Source organism: Anolis sagrei, chromosome 4 (assembly GCF_037176765.1).
Source record: "Anolis sagrei isolate rAnoSag1 chromosome 4, rAnoSag1.mat, whole genome shotgun sequence".
In the NCBI taxonomy this organism is placed as follows: domain Eukaryota; kingdom Metazoa; phylum Chordata; class Lepidosauria; order Squamata; family Dactyloidae; genus Anolis; species Anolis sagrei.
The window spans coordinates 8,793,706-8,811,921 of record NC_090024.1 but is presented as its reverse complement, the minus strand read 5'-3'; the positions used below and the strand labels follow the sequence as shown (position 1 = coordinate 8,811,921).

Sequence of the window (18,216 nt, the reverse complement as noted above, 5' to 3'; positions counted from 1 at the left end):
TAAAGGAGTGAGCCATCTACAAAGGAGTATCTTCCACCATGAAAAACATTGTTTGGTAATGTTGTGAAGGAAATTAGAGGCTGGCTCACTTGTTGAGAATTCATGGTAACCACCAGATAAAGAAACACAACACTTACCTGTTTCCTACTTCTCTGTCCTTTGGGGAGCAGGGCTTTGGACTTCTCTGCAATTTTCTGCCAATATGGGGAAAAAAATAATGGTAGAATTACAGGTTGGAGCTGAAAAGAAATGCACCAGAATCTTGCTTATTCATAATATACTTTGGGAAGGGGGAGGAATCAAACGAGATGGAAGTAAACTAGCCATTTGATTTGGAAACAAGGGGCTGTGCTTTGGGGAAAAAGTACTAGGCTTTTGAGAAACTAAAAGTCATGTCAACTTCAAGGATGGCAGGATTATGGAAAGCAAAGACTATATTTTAAAGGTGAAGTGTGGGAAAGTGGCAATTTGTCACGTCGAAAAGTCTCCAGACACACCCAGGCCATTCAGAAAAGGGGAAGGGAAGGCCATAGGCAATTCCAGCACATTGTAATTCATTTAAAACCAAATGCACAGGTAGAATGTCACATGTTTAGCTTCAGGTAGAATATGTAATTCAGTAAAGGAAGTTCTTTGGGAGGTAGCAGTATTACTTTGAAGCTTTTGGGTCAACTCTCCAAGTGGTTGCATTTTTCCCAGAGTTGCAAAATGGCAATATTGGAAAGCAGGTGAAACCAATAGGTCATGAGCTAGCAACCTCAACTTTAAGGCTTCAAAGGGGGAATTTCCTGCCACTCAGGTGTCCAGGTTGGAGTGGTTTCCTGTAACTTTAAGTGTGGACAGATTGTGGAACAGGATGAGGAGGACCTGTTCACCTCCATGGAGGGATGAAGCTATAGTCCAAGTTTCAACTCTTAGCTGTACCCAGCTCCTTCCAACACAGCTTCTTTCCCAGTAGTGATAAGTAAACAGAAATATTATGTGATGTCAATAACAATCACAGATTTGGTGGTCTTCTGGATGTCCTCCTCCCATGCTTCAGCAATAGTCATGTTGGGAGGACAAGGCTGTGGCCAAACACTGGAGCTTGGAATGTAAGAGATGATGTAAGTACCATCATTTGAATGACTGAGATTAACATGAGGAAGAACTTCCTGACTGTGAGAGCCTTTCAGCAGTGGAACTCTCTGCCCTGGAGTGTGGTGAAGGCTCCTTCTTTGGAAGCTTTTAGACAGAGGCTGGATGGCCATCTGTAAGGGGTGCTTTGAATGCAATATTCCTGCTTCTTGGCAGAATGGGGTTGGACTGGATGGCCCATGAGGTCTCTTCCAACTCTTTGATTCTATGATTCTATGAGCTGTATGGTATCTTCTCCTGACCTTCTTCAAGACCAAGGTGCAGGAGGCACATCAAGTATTCCACCTGGAAGCCGTACCCACCAAAAGTAGCCAACATCAACCATGGCAAGTTCATAATCTCTCTTTGTTTGTAGACACATAATTTCAGCCCTGAGAGAAATTGCAGAAGCACTAACCATGTGATTTGGAAATAAGTACTGAAGTACTTAAACAGAATTGTGGTCAAAAAATAAATGGGAAATGTCATAGAATCATAGAGTTGGAAGAGACCTCATGGGCTATCCAGTCCAACCCCCTGCCAAGAAGTAGGACAATTGCATTCAAAGCACCCCCAACAGATGGCCATCCAGCCTCTGTTTAAAAGCTTCCAAAGAAGGAGCCTCCACCACACTCTGGGGCAGAGAGTTCCACTGCTGAACGGCTCTCACAGTCAGAAAGTTCTTCCTCATGTTCAGATGGAATCTCCTTTCTTGTAGTTTGAAGCCATTGTTCCGCGTCCTAGTCTCCAGGGAAGCAGAAAACAAGCTTGCTCCCTCCTCCATGACTTCCCCTCACATATTTATACATGACCCTCATCCTGTCTTCTCTCAGCCTTCTTTCTCTTCTTCAGGGAAAACATGCTCGGCTCTTTAAGCCACTCTTCATAGGACTTGCTCTCTAGACCCTTGATTATTTTAGTCGCCCTCCTCTGGACACATTCTAGCTTGTCAACATCTCCCTTCAATTGTGGTGCCCAGAATTGGACACAATATTCCAGATGTGGTCTAACCAAAGCAGAATAGAGGGGTTGCATGACTTCCCTGGATCTAGACACTAGACTCCGATTGATACAGGCCAAAATCCTGTTGGATTTTTTGCTGCAGCATCACATTGTTGGCTCATGTTTAACCTGTAGTCCACGAGGACTCCAAGATCTTTTTCACAAGTACTGCTCTTGAGCCATGCATCCCCCATTCTGTATCTTTGCATTTCATTTTTTCTTCCTAAGTGGAGTATTTTGCATTTGTCACTTTGAGCTTCATTTTGTTAATTTTGGCCCATTTCTCTAATCTGTCAAGATCGTTCTGAATTCTGTCCTAATTATATAGGCTGGCTAGTTGTGATCTAGTTTGTGAAATGCAATGTTGAAGTCATGATTTGCAAACCTAGTTCATGTTGTGATTTCACATATTGATTTAGGAAGATCGATGCTTTTGAGCTGTGGTGCTGGAGGAAAGTCCTGAGAGTGCCTTGGACTGCGAGAAGATCCAACCTGTCCATCCTCCAGGAAATAAAGCCCGACTGCTCATTGGAGGGAAGGATACTAGAGACAAAGTTGAAGTACTTTGGCCACATCATGAGGAGACAGGAAAGCCTAGAGAAGACAATTATGCTGGGGAAAGTGGAAGGAAAAAGGAAGAGGGGCCGACCAAGGGCAAGATGGATGGATGGCATCCTTGAAGTGACTGGACTGACCTTGAGGGAGCTGGGGGTGGTGACGGCCGACAGGGAGCTCTGGCGTGGGCTGGTCCATGAGGTCATGAAGAGTCGGAGACGACTGAACGAATGAACAATGGGGAGAACATTCTATAAAAATCATTCTATATTAATTCTAGCATCAAACAAAGATATTATCAAAAGTTTTACCCCAATTAGGCAAGATTGTGAGCATTGTTGTGCACATGATTTGATGCCTTTTGAACTATAGGACTCTTCTGTGAAAAAATTGAGTTTTTTTTTAAAAAAATGCAACTATTTTGCATTAAAAGTTAGAATTTTTAACAGCAAACTGAAGTCAAAGTTAAGTTGAGCAAACAAATGTTTTTCAAAAAGTCCCAATGGCATCTCACTCTGTTACAAACCGTTTTTGCATCAAGGACAATGACATTTGTGAGTACTCTTTAAATCCCTGTGTACCCTCCATTTCAACACAATTTATATATACCAAAGGAACAACCTGGGAATCTCTCTTTACCTTTTGAACGGTCCCATACCGCTGAATGGCATCAGAAAGTTGGTTCTTCAGGCGGTCCAGCTGAAGCCGCTCTTGCTACATAAAGCAAAAAGATAAAAACAAACACTATTAACACAGGAAAAGGGGTCTTTATGTTTGTGTCATCAGTCATTCACAGATAATGCAATTCAGGGAAACTCTGAGCCCTAAACTGAACATAAGTTCAAGCATATAAAGTCTATGGGGAGACATGACTTTGAACCTTCTCAGTTATGAATATCTCCTAATGATCTTGGTCCAATTACTGTTTCTCAAAGGGTTTGGTGGGTATTGACCTTGAGTTCTGGAGCTGTAGTTCACCTACATCCAGAGAGCACTGTGAACTCAAACAATGATAGATCTGGATCACACTTGGCATGAATAGTCAATATGCCCAAATGTGAACACTGGTGGAATTTGGGGGAAATGGACCTAGACATTTGGGAGTTGTAGTTCCTGCGATTTATAGTTCTCCTACAATCAAAGAGTGTTCTGAACTCCACCAATGATGGAATTGGTGCAAACGTGGCACAGAACTCCCATGACCAACAGAAAATACTGGAATGGCTTGGTGGGTATTGACCTTGAGTGTTGGCGTTATAGTTCACCTTCATCCAGAGAGCACTGTGGATGCAAATCATGATGGATCTTGACCAAACTTGGTACCAATACTCAATATGCACAAATTTAAATGCTGGTGGAGTTTGGGGAATATAGATCTTCACATTTGAGAATTGTAGTTGCTGGGATTTATAGTTCACCTACAATCAAAGAGCATTCTGAACCCCACCAATGATAAAATTGGGCCAAACTTCCCACACAGAACTTCTATGCCTTGAAGGGACTCACTGGATGGAGCTTCCCTCTAGCCTCACATGCTCTCCCTTGCCTCACACATGTGCACCATGCTGCCATGCGCCGAGCACGCCTTCTCTCCCCTCCCCACTTGAAGTCTTCAAAACACCCTTCCTCTTTGCTGAGAGGCCAGTTGAAAGGATGGCCAATCACAGCGGAGGAGGACTTTTGGTGGGAGGATTCGCCACTGTCTTTTTCCAGAAAGGAAGAGAAGGACAGATTGAGAGATCTTCAGACTTCTCTGCCAAAGGGGTTCCTAAGACTATCAGAAATAAATGTTTTCTGATAATGTATTGTTGAAGGCTTTCATGGCCGGAGTCACTGGGTTGTTGTAGGTTTTTTCGGGCTATATGGCTATGGTCTAGAGGCATTCTCTCCTGACGTTTTGCCTGCATCTATGGCAAGCATCCTCAGAGGTAGTGAGGAGGCGAAATGTCAGAAGAGAATGCCTCTAGTCCATGGCCATATAGCCTGAAAAAACCTACAACAACCCGTTTTCTGATTATCTTTGGTTACCCCTCTGAAACACCCTCATGCCCACCCCCCCACCCCCCGGTTGAGAAACGCTGGTATAGAAGGACAAGATAAAACAAAACCCAATGGGTAACACTTTGATAAGGACATTTTTTAATTGTTTCGCAAGGTCTTTCATGCATTGAACCTGTTGGCTGTGCTAATCTGCTGCCTTTAAGTGCTCGTGTTTGGTTTAATTTAGATATTTTATGTTATTGGCAGGTGTGTTTTACTGTCCTTTCAATTTGATTCATGGGCCTGTGCCATTTTGAGGGCTTGCCTGGGCCATATTTCCTCCGATCTATGGCTCCCACTGAACAAATTGCTATTCTCAGTAAACAAGATTTAACGCCTTGGTGTCAGTTTTCTTTCATTAAGAACATCATGCCATTGTGAAAGTGAATCACAAAGTCCTGTTTCATTGCAGTGGCAGGGCGAAGATGCAAGGACATTCCATTGTGTGCAGCTGACAAATACTCTTGCAAATGCAATCACCGGAAAAGGAATCCGCTGCCAGGGCTCGTAGTCCTGGACAAAACGCTTCTGAATGATAAAATTGCATACAGAGAGCAAGTGTAGATAGATAGATGATGGGGAGCACTGATTGTTATTTATATTGTGTGAGGAATGAATAGGAAAAGAGACATAAGCAGGGAGATCGTGATTGCATTTAAAATATGCTGATCAGATGTGTATGACTGAACAAAAAGCGCAGGACAGTAAGAAAGGTGTCACACAGCTATGTAATTCACAGAATGACTGTAAGCAAGACACAGAAGGGATATAATCCCAAGCAACCAGGGAAAGGAATGTTTTGCCAGGGAATAAATATTGAGGAGCATTTCCATGCTTACACTGTAAGAGGAAAACTCTACTTTCAGATTGTTATTTCTTATCAAATAGGCCAGAATTTCTCAACCTGGGGGTCGGGACCCCGGGGGGGGGGGGTCGCGAGAGGGTGTCAGACGGGTCGCCAAAGACCATCAGAAAGCACAATGTTTTCTGTTGGTCATGGGTGATCTGTGTGGGAAGTTTCACCCAATTCTATCATTGGTGGGGTATAGAAGGTTCTTTGATTGTAGGTGAACTAGAAATCCCAGCAACCACAACTTCCAAATGTCAAGGTCTATTTTCCCCTAAATCCACCAGTGTTCACATTTAGGCATATTGAGTATCCATGCCAAGTTTGGTCCAGATCCATCATTGTTTGAGTCCGCAGTGCTCTCTGGATGTAGATGAACTACAACTCCAAAACTCAAGGTCAATGCACTCTAAATCCTTCCAGTAATTTCTGTTGGTCATGGGTGTTCTGTGTACCAAGTTTGGTTCAATTCCATTGTTGGTGGAGTTCAGAATGCTCTTTGATTGTAGGTGAACAATAAATCCCAGCAACTACAACTCTCAAATGACAAAATCAAACCCAACCCCTATCCCATATTACGATTCATAACAGTAACAACATTACAGTTATGAAATAGCAACAAAAATAATTTTATGGTTGGGGGTCACCACAACATGAGGAACTGTATTAAGGGGTCGCAGCATTAGGAAGGTTGAGAACCACTGAAATAGGCATTGACTCGAGGTGACCTGAGAGTCCTGTCCATCAGCTGGATTCACAAAGTCTGATAAACCCAGAATGGTGGCTTCCTTTATTGAATCAATCTGGCAGTAAAGTGTTCTTCCGCTTTTTCTACTGCCTTCTGTACTTTGAATCACTGTGTAGGAAAGGACCCCAAGGACCATCCAGTCAAACCCCATTCTGCCATCTATATATATAAAAACGCTCTGTGCATAATGAGTACCTTAAAAACAAAAGAACTAATGAACGAAATCACACCAAATTTGGCAACAAAACGTCTCACAACACAAGGAGTGACCATCACTCAAAAAATTATGATTTTGTCATTTGGGAATTGTAGTTCCTGGGATTTATAGTTCACCTACAATCAAAGAACATTCTGAACCCCACCAACAATGGAATTGAACCAAATTTGGCACACAGTTCTCCCATGACGAACAGAAAATACTGGAAGGGTTTGATGGGCAGTGTCCTTTGGTTTGGAGTTGTAGTTCACCTACATCCAAAGATGACTGTGGACTCAAACAATGATGAATCTGAACCAAACTCTACAAGAATACTCAATATGCCCAAATGTGAACACTGGTGGAGTTTGCGGAAAATAGAATCTTGACATTTGGGAGTTGTAGTTGCTGGGATTTGTAGTTCACCTACAATCACAGAGCATTCTGAAGCCCAGCAATAATAGAATTGGGCCAAACCTCCCACACAGAACCCCCATGTGAGCCACAGCAACGCGTGGCAGGGGAAAGCTAGGGTGTGTGTGTGTGTGTGTGTGTATGCACGCGCGTGCGCGCACACACGCACACACACACACACAATATGAATAGCCCTCCTTTCTCAGCCATGCGGCGACTCAAGGCAAATTACAGATTGGCACAATTCGATGTCAGGCATTCATAAAAGTGCCATTAAAAACAATCCACATTACAATATAAAACATATATAAAAACCGTTAAAGCATATAATCATCAGTGTCATCTTTTTAAAAACATTATACAGTAACATCGTCTGGCCATTCCATGTCCATCATTCATAGTTCTGTGTTATCTATTCCGCTGCATTCTCAAAAGCTTGCTCAAAGAGCCAGATCTTTACTTTTTTTGGAAAGTCAGGAGGGAGGGGGCCAATGTAATATCCCCAGGGAGGGAGTTCCATAGCTGGGGGCCACCAGTGATAAGGTCCTGTCCTTTGTCTCTGCCAATCGCACTTGCGAGGCAGGCGAGATCGAGAGCAGGGCCTCCCCATACGATCTTAAGCTCCTAGATGGTTCATAGGAGGAGATACATTCGGACAGGTAAGCTGGGCCAGAATAATTTAGTGCCTTATAGGCTAAAGGCATCACTCTGAATTGTGCTCAGTAGCAAATTGGCAGCCAGTGGAGCTGACACAACAGGAGGGTTGTGTGCTCCCTGAGCGCTGCTCCTGTTAGTAACCTGGCTGCCGCCCGCCGGACCATTTGATGCTTCTGAACAGTCTTCAAAGGCAACCCCATGTAGAGCACGTTGCAGTAGTCTATACAGGATGCAACCAAAGCATGGACCACCGTGGCCAAGTCAGACTTCTCAATGGGTGGAGCTGGCACACAAATTTTAACTGTGCAAATGCTCCCCTGGTCACCGCCAAAAAATGGGGTTCCAAGCTCAGCAATGATATACTATCAAAGCAATCCTTAAATATGGCTATTCAACTTCTGTCTAAACACTTTCAAAGAAGGAGAGTGCATAATCCTCTAAAGCAGTCTATTTCACTCTCAAACAGCTCCTATTACCAAGAGGTTCTTCTTAATGTTTACACTAGTATTGTGAACCTGTAGGTGCACTCAACCCTTACCAAGGAATACAACGACTTTTGCATAAACATGTATAGGCCTATTATACAAGTTTTGTTTTATTTGGGCAATGCAAACTATAGATTTTTTTTATTTTTACTTCTACGCTCTTCATTCAGGTGCCACAGAGAAATCAATATGTGGCAGCATTAAGAAAAGAAATCAAACCAAACACAAGCAAAGTGATCTATTGATTCAACAGGCTGACAACACTGATGGTGGTTGTAGTTTAGAGATGCACTTGCTTGTACATTCTTTAAAAAAACAAACTATTATCCCATCCGATAGAACAGTGGTTCTCAACCTGTGGATCCCCAGGTGTTTTTGCCTACAACTCCCAAAAATCCCAGCCAGTTTACCAGCTGATAGGATTTCTGGGAGTTGAAGGCCAAACCATATAGGGGCCCACAGGTTGAGAACTACTGTTACAGAGCAAAGCTACCCTTTATATTCATGTATAAGTCTAGAACATTTAGTCAAAATATCAACCCCAAACACCTGGGTTGACTTATCCAGGAGTCAATACAAGTACCTTCACTCCTATCTTGGAAGGAACCACCTCCTTCTCTGAGTAAATCTGAGAAAGGAAAGAGCTTAATCTGTCATGGGAGTAAGAACAAGAAGTACCAACCACTTCTACTGTCTCCACCATGGTCTTTTTTTCTAAAATGCCTAGCTGGATAAATGGAGCTGCCAGTCATAAGCAACTGATTTCTGGAAACAGTATTAGTGCTTTTCCTTCTCTAAAGAATGGCTCACAAATCCATGGGCCATATCAAAATTCTTAATTTCAACCCCCAAATCTGCTCTTGACTTATATATTGTTGCACTGGAGCCCTGAAACACCTTTTCACCACAAACCACACTCTGTCCAGGTAATCCAGTAAGTAAAAAGTTTATTAAGAGAAGTGTATATAAGAAATAAACAAATCTAAAAAAGGAGAATCAAAGACCAAAAAGTTATTTCCAAGATAGCCAAGATTTCAAAATTCTTTCAAATACAGCCTTAAGAGTCACTGATATACCCATAAACATTAGGCCTGGGTAACAACGGAAAAAATTGTTTCTAAAATCGATTCGTTTTTTGGGGTGTTTTGCGTTTCGATATTTAAAAGAATTCCGAAATTTTTCTTTTAAAAAGTTTGATATTTACGAAATTTCGTAAATGTTTAAAAAATTACAAAACATTAACGAAACAATTTCGAAACAATTACGAATCAATTCGTTAATGGCGGACGCGACCTCGCAATACACTAAAAAAACCTCCAAATGGGACAGGGGGAACTTCTGAAGCTTCCCTCTCCCTCTGTTGTTGACTGTTGGTGTGATTTTGTAATTTTTTTCACTAATTAAACAAAAAACAACTATAAAACTTGCCCCAGACATGCGGAAATAATAACGAAACGACCTCAAAACGATAACGAAACGAATACATAACGAATCCAAAGCATTTACGAAACGAATTTAAAAATTGGTTTTGTTTTTAAGTTGCTCCAGAATGGTTCGTTATTGCTTCATTATATAAAAAATAACGAATTTTTAACGAATTACGAATTAACAAAACGAAACCGCCCAGTCCTAATAAACATGATAGCATGAATCCAAGGCAGGCAACCTATGCTACACATGAAACTAGAAACAAGAACAAACCTAGAAACTTGAATACATGAAGCAACTTACAGTTTCTCAAGTCACTCCTGACACGACAAAAAAAAAATGAATGCACAAACGTAGGACTAGAAACCAAGGGCTGCTCAGCTGAATACAATGATTCATGATTGTATCAGCAGAAAACCACTTAAAAGGCTTCAATCCCTCCCATGATATCATTCCTCTCACACCTGCCTTTCTTCTCCTTATTTCTAAGCCACTGGAAAAAGCAAGTCTGTCTCTGTAGTGCGCTCTGCCTCTGAAGCTCCAAGTGCCTTGATCTGGACAAATATGCATCTCCAACATTTCTCTCAGCTTGCACTTCTGGCAGATTTCCATGAGATCCAATATTGCTTACAACAGAGACAGACTTGCTTTTCCCAGTGGCTTAGAGATAAAGAGAAGAAAAGCTGGTGTGAGAGGAATGGGAACTGGCAGGAGATTCCAAAACAACTCTCTCCAGGCCACTTCTATCCCCTTATTGGCCCTCCGAATCTATCCCACAATCCCCTTTCCTCATCTTCTGAGCACTCAGAATCTGACCAGGCTACAACATATGAGGTTGACCTGTATGAGTATATAGTGGAAACCAACAAATTATTATTATCAGGAGTTGTATCACCTTTAAGAGTTGTGTTCATACACTTCAACCACATTGTGCAAAACTGTTCTAATCTGCAAAAGGACTCCAAAGTGCTACAAGATGCCTTTGAATATTTGAGTACTGGAATGTGACTTCTAAAACTATGGCATTATGGGAGATGTTTTGCAAATTAGTATAATTAAACCATATTCTGCAAAATGATTCTAATTTGCAAAATGTTTCCCATAATGCGATAGGTTTAGATGCCATGTTCCAGGACTCCAGTTCCATGTTCCAGGACACTCGCTGGAACACCTCAGCAAGCGAGAGTCCAAAAGTGGCAGGCCCAAACCTAGCACCTCAACCAATGGCTGATACCCAATGAGAGACTCCCTCCTGGGCACACAGAAGACTGGGCGACTTGGAAGGCACTGAACAGACTGCGCTCTGGCACCACGAGATGCAGAGCCAACCTTCAGAAATGGGGCTACAAAGTGGAATCCTCGGCATGCGAGTGTGGAGAAAAGCAAACCACTGACCACCTGCTGCAATGCAACCTGAGCCCTGCCACATGCACCATGGAGGACCTTCTTGCAGCAACACCGGAAGCACTCCAAGTGGCCAGATACTGGTCAAAGGACATTTAACCAACTACCAAACTCACAAGATGTGTATTTTTCTGTCTGTTTGCTTTGTTCTGTTAGAAATGTAATATATAATGGACTGGTTGCTCTGACACGACAAATAAATAGGACTCCAGTACACAAAGGGATCTTGTAACATTTTGAAGAATAACTGTGAGAACGAGGCTGGTAGTCTAAGCCTTCGTGAAAGTTGAGTGCAACTACAGCCAATATGATTGTCTATTGAAGGACTTCTTAAACTTTCTCACTTGTTTTTTTTTTTTTTTAATTAAATTTTATTTTGAAAAGATAATACACCAACCATATATGTTGCAAAAATGTACACATACACAAACAAACACACATACACAAACAACCCTCCATACAGTTACCCCTCCACCCACCCCCAGTGCTACCCACCACCTTGACTTCCGTCACTAATCCACGCAGGATTTATGCACAACTTATTTAACCCTCTATACTTCTAATTCAATAAATTCCTCTTGTTTTTATTTCTTTAGCTCTCCCGTCAAATATGCTAAGGCCAGCTTCCAGTTTCTTTCAAATATTTCATTATTTTCATATTTCAAATTGCTTGAAATCTTAGCCATTTGTGCATAATCCCACAATTTATCCTTCCAATCTTTGATGCTTAATGTTTTCTCCCCTTTCCAATTTTTGGCAATTGTAATGCGTGCAGCCGCAAAGCTGTACAAGCAGATTTCTCTCTCTGGCTGTTCTAAGCTGTCTCTGAATATCCCTAATAGGCACATCCCTGGGTTCTTTTTTACTTTGTTGTAAATCATTTTATTTGTTTCCTTTATTATTCTTTTCCAATAGATCTGCACCAGTTCACACGACCACCATACGTGAAAGAAAGTCCCTTTCTTTCTTTTGCATCTCCAACAGGATCCTGTTTGTGACTTGTCCATTTTGGCTAGGAGGGCTGGAGTTATGTAGCATCTGTAGAACATTTTATATACATTATCTCTAATTGAAGCTGCCACTGTAAATTTAAATCCATTGTTCCACAGGTTTTCCCAGATGTCAAAATCTATGCTTCTCCCTAAATCTTTTGCCCATGAGATCATGGGGGTTTTAACACGATTATCTTCCAAATTATAGTGTAGAATATATTTGTATAATCTGGCTATTAATCCTTTTTCCCCTTTATCTAATATAGTTTCCAGATCTGATTTTTTGGAAGCAAATCCCCTCTTCTCGTCTTTTTTGAATCTATCGTATAATTGATGATATCGGAACCAATCTTTAATACCCAATTCGTCTTTTCCCCTCAGTGCCCATTGGCCATTGGACCTGATAAGTAGTTCCCCGTATGTTCTGACATCATCCTTGCAGGTGGGTCTCCCAATGGCTTCTATTGGCCTCAGCCACAGGGGTGTTTTGGATTCCATCCCTAATTTGTATCTTTTCCAAACATCTATTAAGCTTCCCCTAATTACATGTTTATTGAATGCCTTATTTAATCTCTCTCCTTCATACCAGAGGTAAGAATGCCATCCATATCTGATTCCATGTCCTTCTAAATTTAGTAGATTTATGTTCCGGAATTGTATCCAATCTTTGAGCCAGCTCATGCAGGCGGCCTCATAGTAGGTTTTTAAATCTGGTAAATTTAGTCCTCCCCTCTCTTTGGTATCAATTAAATTTTTGTAAGCAATCCTGGCTTTTTTCCCTGCCCAAATGAAATTCGTGATATCCCTCTTCCACAAATTGAAAATTTTAGTCCCTTTAATAATAGGTATGCTTTGAAAAAAGAAAAGCATTTTGGGAAGTATCATCATCTTAATAATTGCAATCCTGCCCAGCCATGTTAATGGTAGCTTTTGCCAATTGTTCAAATTCCCTTTGATCTCCGACCATGTCTTCACATAATTATTTTGAAACAAGTCAATGTTCTTGCTTGTGATAGTTATTCCCAAATATTTTATCTTCGGGACTACTTTACAGTTAGCCACTTCCTCTAATTTCCTAATAATTTTAGTGTCTAAATTTTTTGTAATAAATTTAGATTTATCTTTATTTATTTTAAAACCCGAAACCTCTCCATACAATTTGATTACCTCTAATAATTTTGGAACGCTCTGTGTTGGATTAGATAAAATACAAACCATATCGTCTGCATATGTTCTGATTTTGATTTCCTGGCCTTTTACTTTGAACCCTTCAATTTCATTGTCATCCCTAATTCTTATACTCAAAATTTCCAATCCCAAAATGAATAGTAATGGCGAGAGTGGACAGCCTTGTCTAGTCCCTTTCTGTATATCTATGGCTTTTGTCAGCTGTCCATTTATTTTTATCTTAGCAGATTGCTTAGAATATATTGCCCCCACTGCTTTTCTAAAGCGATGGCCCACCCCATATAAATCCAAGACCTTTTCCAAATAAACCCAGCTGACCTGGTCGAAAGCTTTTTCCGCATCCAAAAAAAACAATGCTAAATCTTTATTGGGGTCGCTCTCCGCTACCTCCAAAACATTCAGAATTGTTCTGACATTTTGGCTCAGGTATCTATTAGGTAGAAATCCCGCTTGATCCTTATGAATGATTTCTGCTAATGTCTGTTTGAGTCTGTTTGCCAAGATTGTAGTAAATAATTTATAGTCACAATTTAGAAGCGAGATGGGTCTGTAATTTTTAATTTGGTCTAGGTCTTTATCTGATTTTGGGATTAGTACAATTGTGGATTCTTTCCAAGAATCTGGAATCTCGCCTTTTTCCAAGACTTTATTCATTACAGACACCAGTAATGGTGTCAGCTCTTCTTTAAATGTTTTATAATAGAGTGGGGAAAGACCATCTGGGCCAGGAGCTTTATGTGGCCTAATCTTATCTATTGTTTCCATTAGTTCGTCTGGTGAAATTAATCTATCTAGATTAGCTTTCATTGCTTCAGTTAATCTTACAATCTTGGTCTCATTAACAAATTGAATGGTCTTGTCTAAATCTTCCTGTTCTTTTTTGTAGAGCTTTGAGTAATATTTTTCAAAAATTGTCTGGATTTGCTGCAAGTTTGTAATTGTCTCACCATTGTTTCTTATTCTGGTAATCAGTTGGGATTTCTTTGTACCTTTCAGCTGCCAGGCAAGAAATTTGCCTGGCTTGTTTGCATTCTCAAAGAAGTTGTACCTATTGTACCTGATTTTCCTCTCAATATCATTAGCAATCAAGAGGTCATATTGCTGGTGTAAGTTTTTCAATTCTGCCAGAATTTCCTTTCGCTGCCCTCTTTTCCTCTCCAGCTCTATTTCCTTTCCTCTAATCTTGACTAATAACTCTAGTTGCTTTTTATTATTACCTTTGTACCAAATTGAATTTTGCTGAATTAATACCCCTCTTATTACAGCTTTTCCAGCCTCCCAAATCACCCTATCCTCTAGGTTATCATTGGTGTTGTCTTTCAGGTAGTATTTTAATTCCTTTCCAATTTTATCTCTATGTGTTTGTATCCTCAAAATATAATCGTTCATTCTCCAGCCCCCCCTGTTGCTATTTTCTTTTCTTAGTTTCAATAGAATCGGATTATGGTCTGCAAATGTTCTTGCTAGGATCTCTATCTTTTCTGTTCTGCAGATGATGTCTTTTGTACCAAATACCATATCAATTCTGGAGGCTGATTTGTGTCTGTGGGAGTAGTATGTAAATTCTCTCCCAGTTGGATTGAGAGTTCTCCAGATATCGAACATATCCCATTGATGTATTTCTTTCAAAAAAGCACCCGGTAATCTGCCTTCTTTCTTGTCTTTTTTTATTCTATTACTCCTATCTAACTTTGTATCCATGACCCCATTAAAGTCACCTAGCCAAATCATATCTTTTTCACCATATTCGGCAAGTATACCCGCAAGTGTCTTGTAAAATTCACTTTGTTTGGTATTGGGGGCATAGATACCTACTATGAGAACTGATTTACCCTGGATGAGAACCTTGATTATAAGAATCCTGCCTTCCTTATCTGAGAAAATTACTTCAGGGTACAGCATTTTCTTAATGTATATTGCAATCCCATTGGTTTTCTTACAATTGCAAGTGGTGAATAACTGGCCCAGTCTTTCTTGCCCCAATAGATGTATATCCTTTTCTACCATGTGGGATTCCACTAAACAAGCTATATCAGGCTTAATTTTCTTCAAGAAATGAAATACTTTCTTACGCTTTGATCCACTGTTTAAGCCATTCGTATTCCAAACAATAGTATTCAGAGATTTGGTGCCCATTTTAACAGTGCATTTTATAATTACCCTGCTTCCCCCCGCCCCCCGCCCCCGTCTCCCCCTTAGATAAACTTATATAACTTATATAACTTTCTCAAACAGAGTCCACTGCTACCCAACTTCTTTCTCTTCTTCTTTCTCTTCTTCTGGAACAGCTGGCGTTTCTTTCTCCTCCTCCTGCTCTGGCTCCTTCTCTTCTTCTGTATGGAACTGATGGTTTTGCCCCAAGTTCTCTTTCTTATTTCTGCCATGTCCTTGTCTCTTTTGTCTTTCTTCTTCCTGCTGGGAGTCTTCTTCAGCGTCAAAGTCCTTGTGATATTTTCTTAAGAACTGCTCAGCCTTCATGGTATCAGAAATAGAATGTCTCTTGGTTTTGTAGTAAAAGGCCACTCCTTGAGGGTAGAGCCATCGAAAGGATATCTTCTTCTGTTTGAGTTTGCTCACTAGGAAAGCAAAGTCTTTCCTTTTTTTCAAGAACCTTCCAGGGATCTCTTTTAGCATCAAAATTTTCTTTCCCCCTATTATAATGGGGGATTCATATTGTTTCTTCAAAATAATATCTTTGCATATTCTTGTGACAAATTGCACAATGCAGTCCCTGGGGAGTTTCTTTTGTTTTGCTATTGCAGAACTCACTCTGTAGCATGCAGATATGGAATCCATCATCACTGAGAGGTCATCCTCCCCCAAAAGGTTTGCCAACAATTTACTTATAAACAACTTCAGATTGTCACCTTCTTCCCCCTCTTGGATCCCTCTTAATCTTAGAGTGTTATCAGCAAGTTTGAGTTCTAGCATGGCCATGTTATCCAACATACTTTCTTGCTTATCATTAAAGAGTTGTTGAGCCCCTTCTGTTTTTTCAAGCCTTTTTTTAATAAGTTTCTGATCAGTGTCCAGTTTGTTCACTTTTGCCTCAGTCTTTTCTTGGCGTTCAGAGATCTGTTTCAGTTCTTTGGTAACTGCCTCCATTGAGGTCTTAAGTTCCACAAACATAGCTTTAATTTCTGAAAGCGTCTTCTCTTGAGACTGACTGGGTTTTTTTGCCTTCTCTGTCACCACTGTTGACGCTGCAGACGCGTAGGAGGAGATTGGTCCCTTGGGCGTCCGCGGTGACCCTTTATCCATAATTGATTGTAGTTTATGAGCGTTTGTTCAAGGTCGCTGCAGCAGTGTTATCTGCCTGAGAGAGATGGAGACGTGCTTGAGAAGGGGCGGAAGAGAAGCTGGGTTCAGCCCACCATCTTTTTCAGTTGCATTTTAAGCATTTTAATCATCTTGCCATTTTTTTTTAAAGAGAAGAAAGCAAAGCTCAGTCTGTTTTCTGCTTATATAGATCTTATGTAGATCTGGCCTTTAAGGTTTTGCTGTCTCCTGTCAAACCACAGAGCAAGATTTCAAAGATTTACTGTTGTAGCAAACAGCTTAATGGCTCTTCTTGGGAGACACTTAAGGCAATTAAGGATCGTAAACTTTACAAGCAGGAATGTGGAGACAGACTTTGACAGGTTTCCTTCGTAAGAACACCACGTGGATAGTGTACTTTAAAAAGCAAATATTGCAGTCTTACTTGAATCTGTTGAATATATTGGATGTTGAGAGCGTAGCGAAGAGGACAATATCGCGGCGGGAGCTGTCTTCACTTTGAGATCAGACAAAGTGATTTTCTGCAGACCAACTCTCCTTTCTCTGTCTCGCCCGAAGATAAGGAATCTGTGAGGAAAAAGTTGCTTTCTCCTCTCACCGCTCACGATTCTTCACGGAGCTCCGGCTCCATGCTGCTGCCTCTCTCCGCTCCCAACCCGGAAGTATCAAACTTTCTCACTTGTGATCCCTTTTTGTCTGATCCCTTTTTTACATGATCCCATATATTTAGATAAACAAAACAGATACAAAGCCAAGCATTAATAAGAAACAAATGCAAGGCTTGCTAAACAGACTGATTTTTCATTTTATAAAGTACAGCTGAAGCATCTTCAGCAGAGCCCACTGGAAACACTGCACAGCAGATAAGTGTAAATGTTTTAAAACAGCCTCTAGGTCATCTGGTAAACTGGTTGGGATTTCTGGGAGTTGTAAGCCAAAACACCTGGTTGAGAACCACTGCTCTAGATGGTGTTCAGAAGATTTTTATTGTTACGAAATTTTTCAGGACCCCAACAGTGAACTAAGGGAATCCCATTTGAGGTTGGGACCAACAGTTTATTGCACTTCTTGTGTATTTCACATTGATGCTCGCTGAACTTTTCCTTGCACATCACAACACAATAACAAAAGGCATAGTACAACTTATTGTCGAAGGCTTTCATGGCCGGAATCACTGGGTTGTTGTAGGTTTTTCCGGGCTATATGGCCATGTTCTGGAGGCAATTTTTCTCCTGACGTTTCGCCTGCCTCTATGGCAAGCATCCTCAGAGGTAGTGAGGTAGTAGTGACCTCACTACCTCTGAGGATGCTTGCCATAGAGGCAGGCGAAACGTCAGGAGAAAAATTGCCTCCAGAACATGGCCATATAGCACGGAAAAACCTACAACAACCCATAGTACAACTGTTGTGCAACTCTATGTGCTTCAAAACACATTGTGTTTTCGGTGCAGGAGTTAGGCATAGTCTTTGTTTCCTAAATAACATTCTTTTCACTTTTTTGAGGGCTCCTTTTTCTACTCTCTTGTGCTCCAATTGTTGCTTTTGCTGCAGTCCCAACACAGATGGAAATGGCATTCCTGTGTCAGAAACTGCAATGCTTTCTTTCTTTTTCTATTTTTGCTTGTCTTCATTTGACTTCCCACTGGAGCCAATTTGTGTCACGGAAAATGTCTCCAGATGTACGAAAAGCAACCAATTTCTTGCATCTCGATAAAAGGTCTTGGAAAGAAATATTTCATTTCATCTCACCTTGGCTTTCACTTGGTAACTCAATAATCCCACAGTCCATTGCCTCTACATGGGTGTGGTAGTGGTGGTGGTGGTAGTGTGCGTGTGTGTTTGCAGCTAGACTCTGATGCAGTTTT

The 18,216-nt window shown here is 40.9% G+C and overlaps 2 protein-coding genes across 3 annotated transcripts in view; both read right to left on the bottom strand.

The window, feature by feature from the left end:
* The window catches only part of TSNARE1 (t-SNARE domain containing 1), a 565,931-nt gene that overhangs the window by 247,056 nt on the left and 300,659 nt on the right, over nt 1-18,216 (bottom strand). For both annotated transcript variants that reach the window (XM_067467251.1, XM_067467252.1), the window contains 2 exons: nt 3,313-3,387; nt 138-194 (listed from right to left, as the gene is read on the bottom strand). In XM_067467251.1, coding sequence (XP_067323352.1) covers nt 138-194; nt 3,313-3,387 — 132 coding nt within the window. The remainder of the gene's footprint in view (nt 1-137; nt 195-3,312; nt 3,388-18,216) is intronic.
* Nucleotides 15,272-17,003, bottom strand: LOC137096905 (uncharacterized). Its single transcript, XM_067467250.1, has 2 exons — nt 16,776-17,003; nt 15,272-16,388 (listed from the first exon to the last, which is right to left on the bottom strand). The coding sequence occupies exon 2, from the start codon at nt 16,331-16,333 to the stop codon at nt 15,317-15,319; it is 1,017 nt and encodes a 338-aa protein (XP_067323351.1). The 5' UTR covers nt 16,334-16,388; nt 16,776-17,003; the 3' UTR covers nt 15,272-15,316.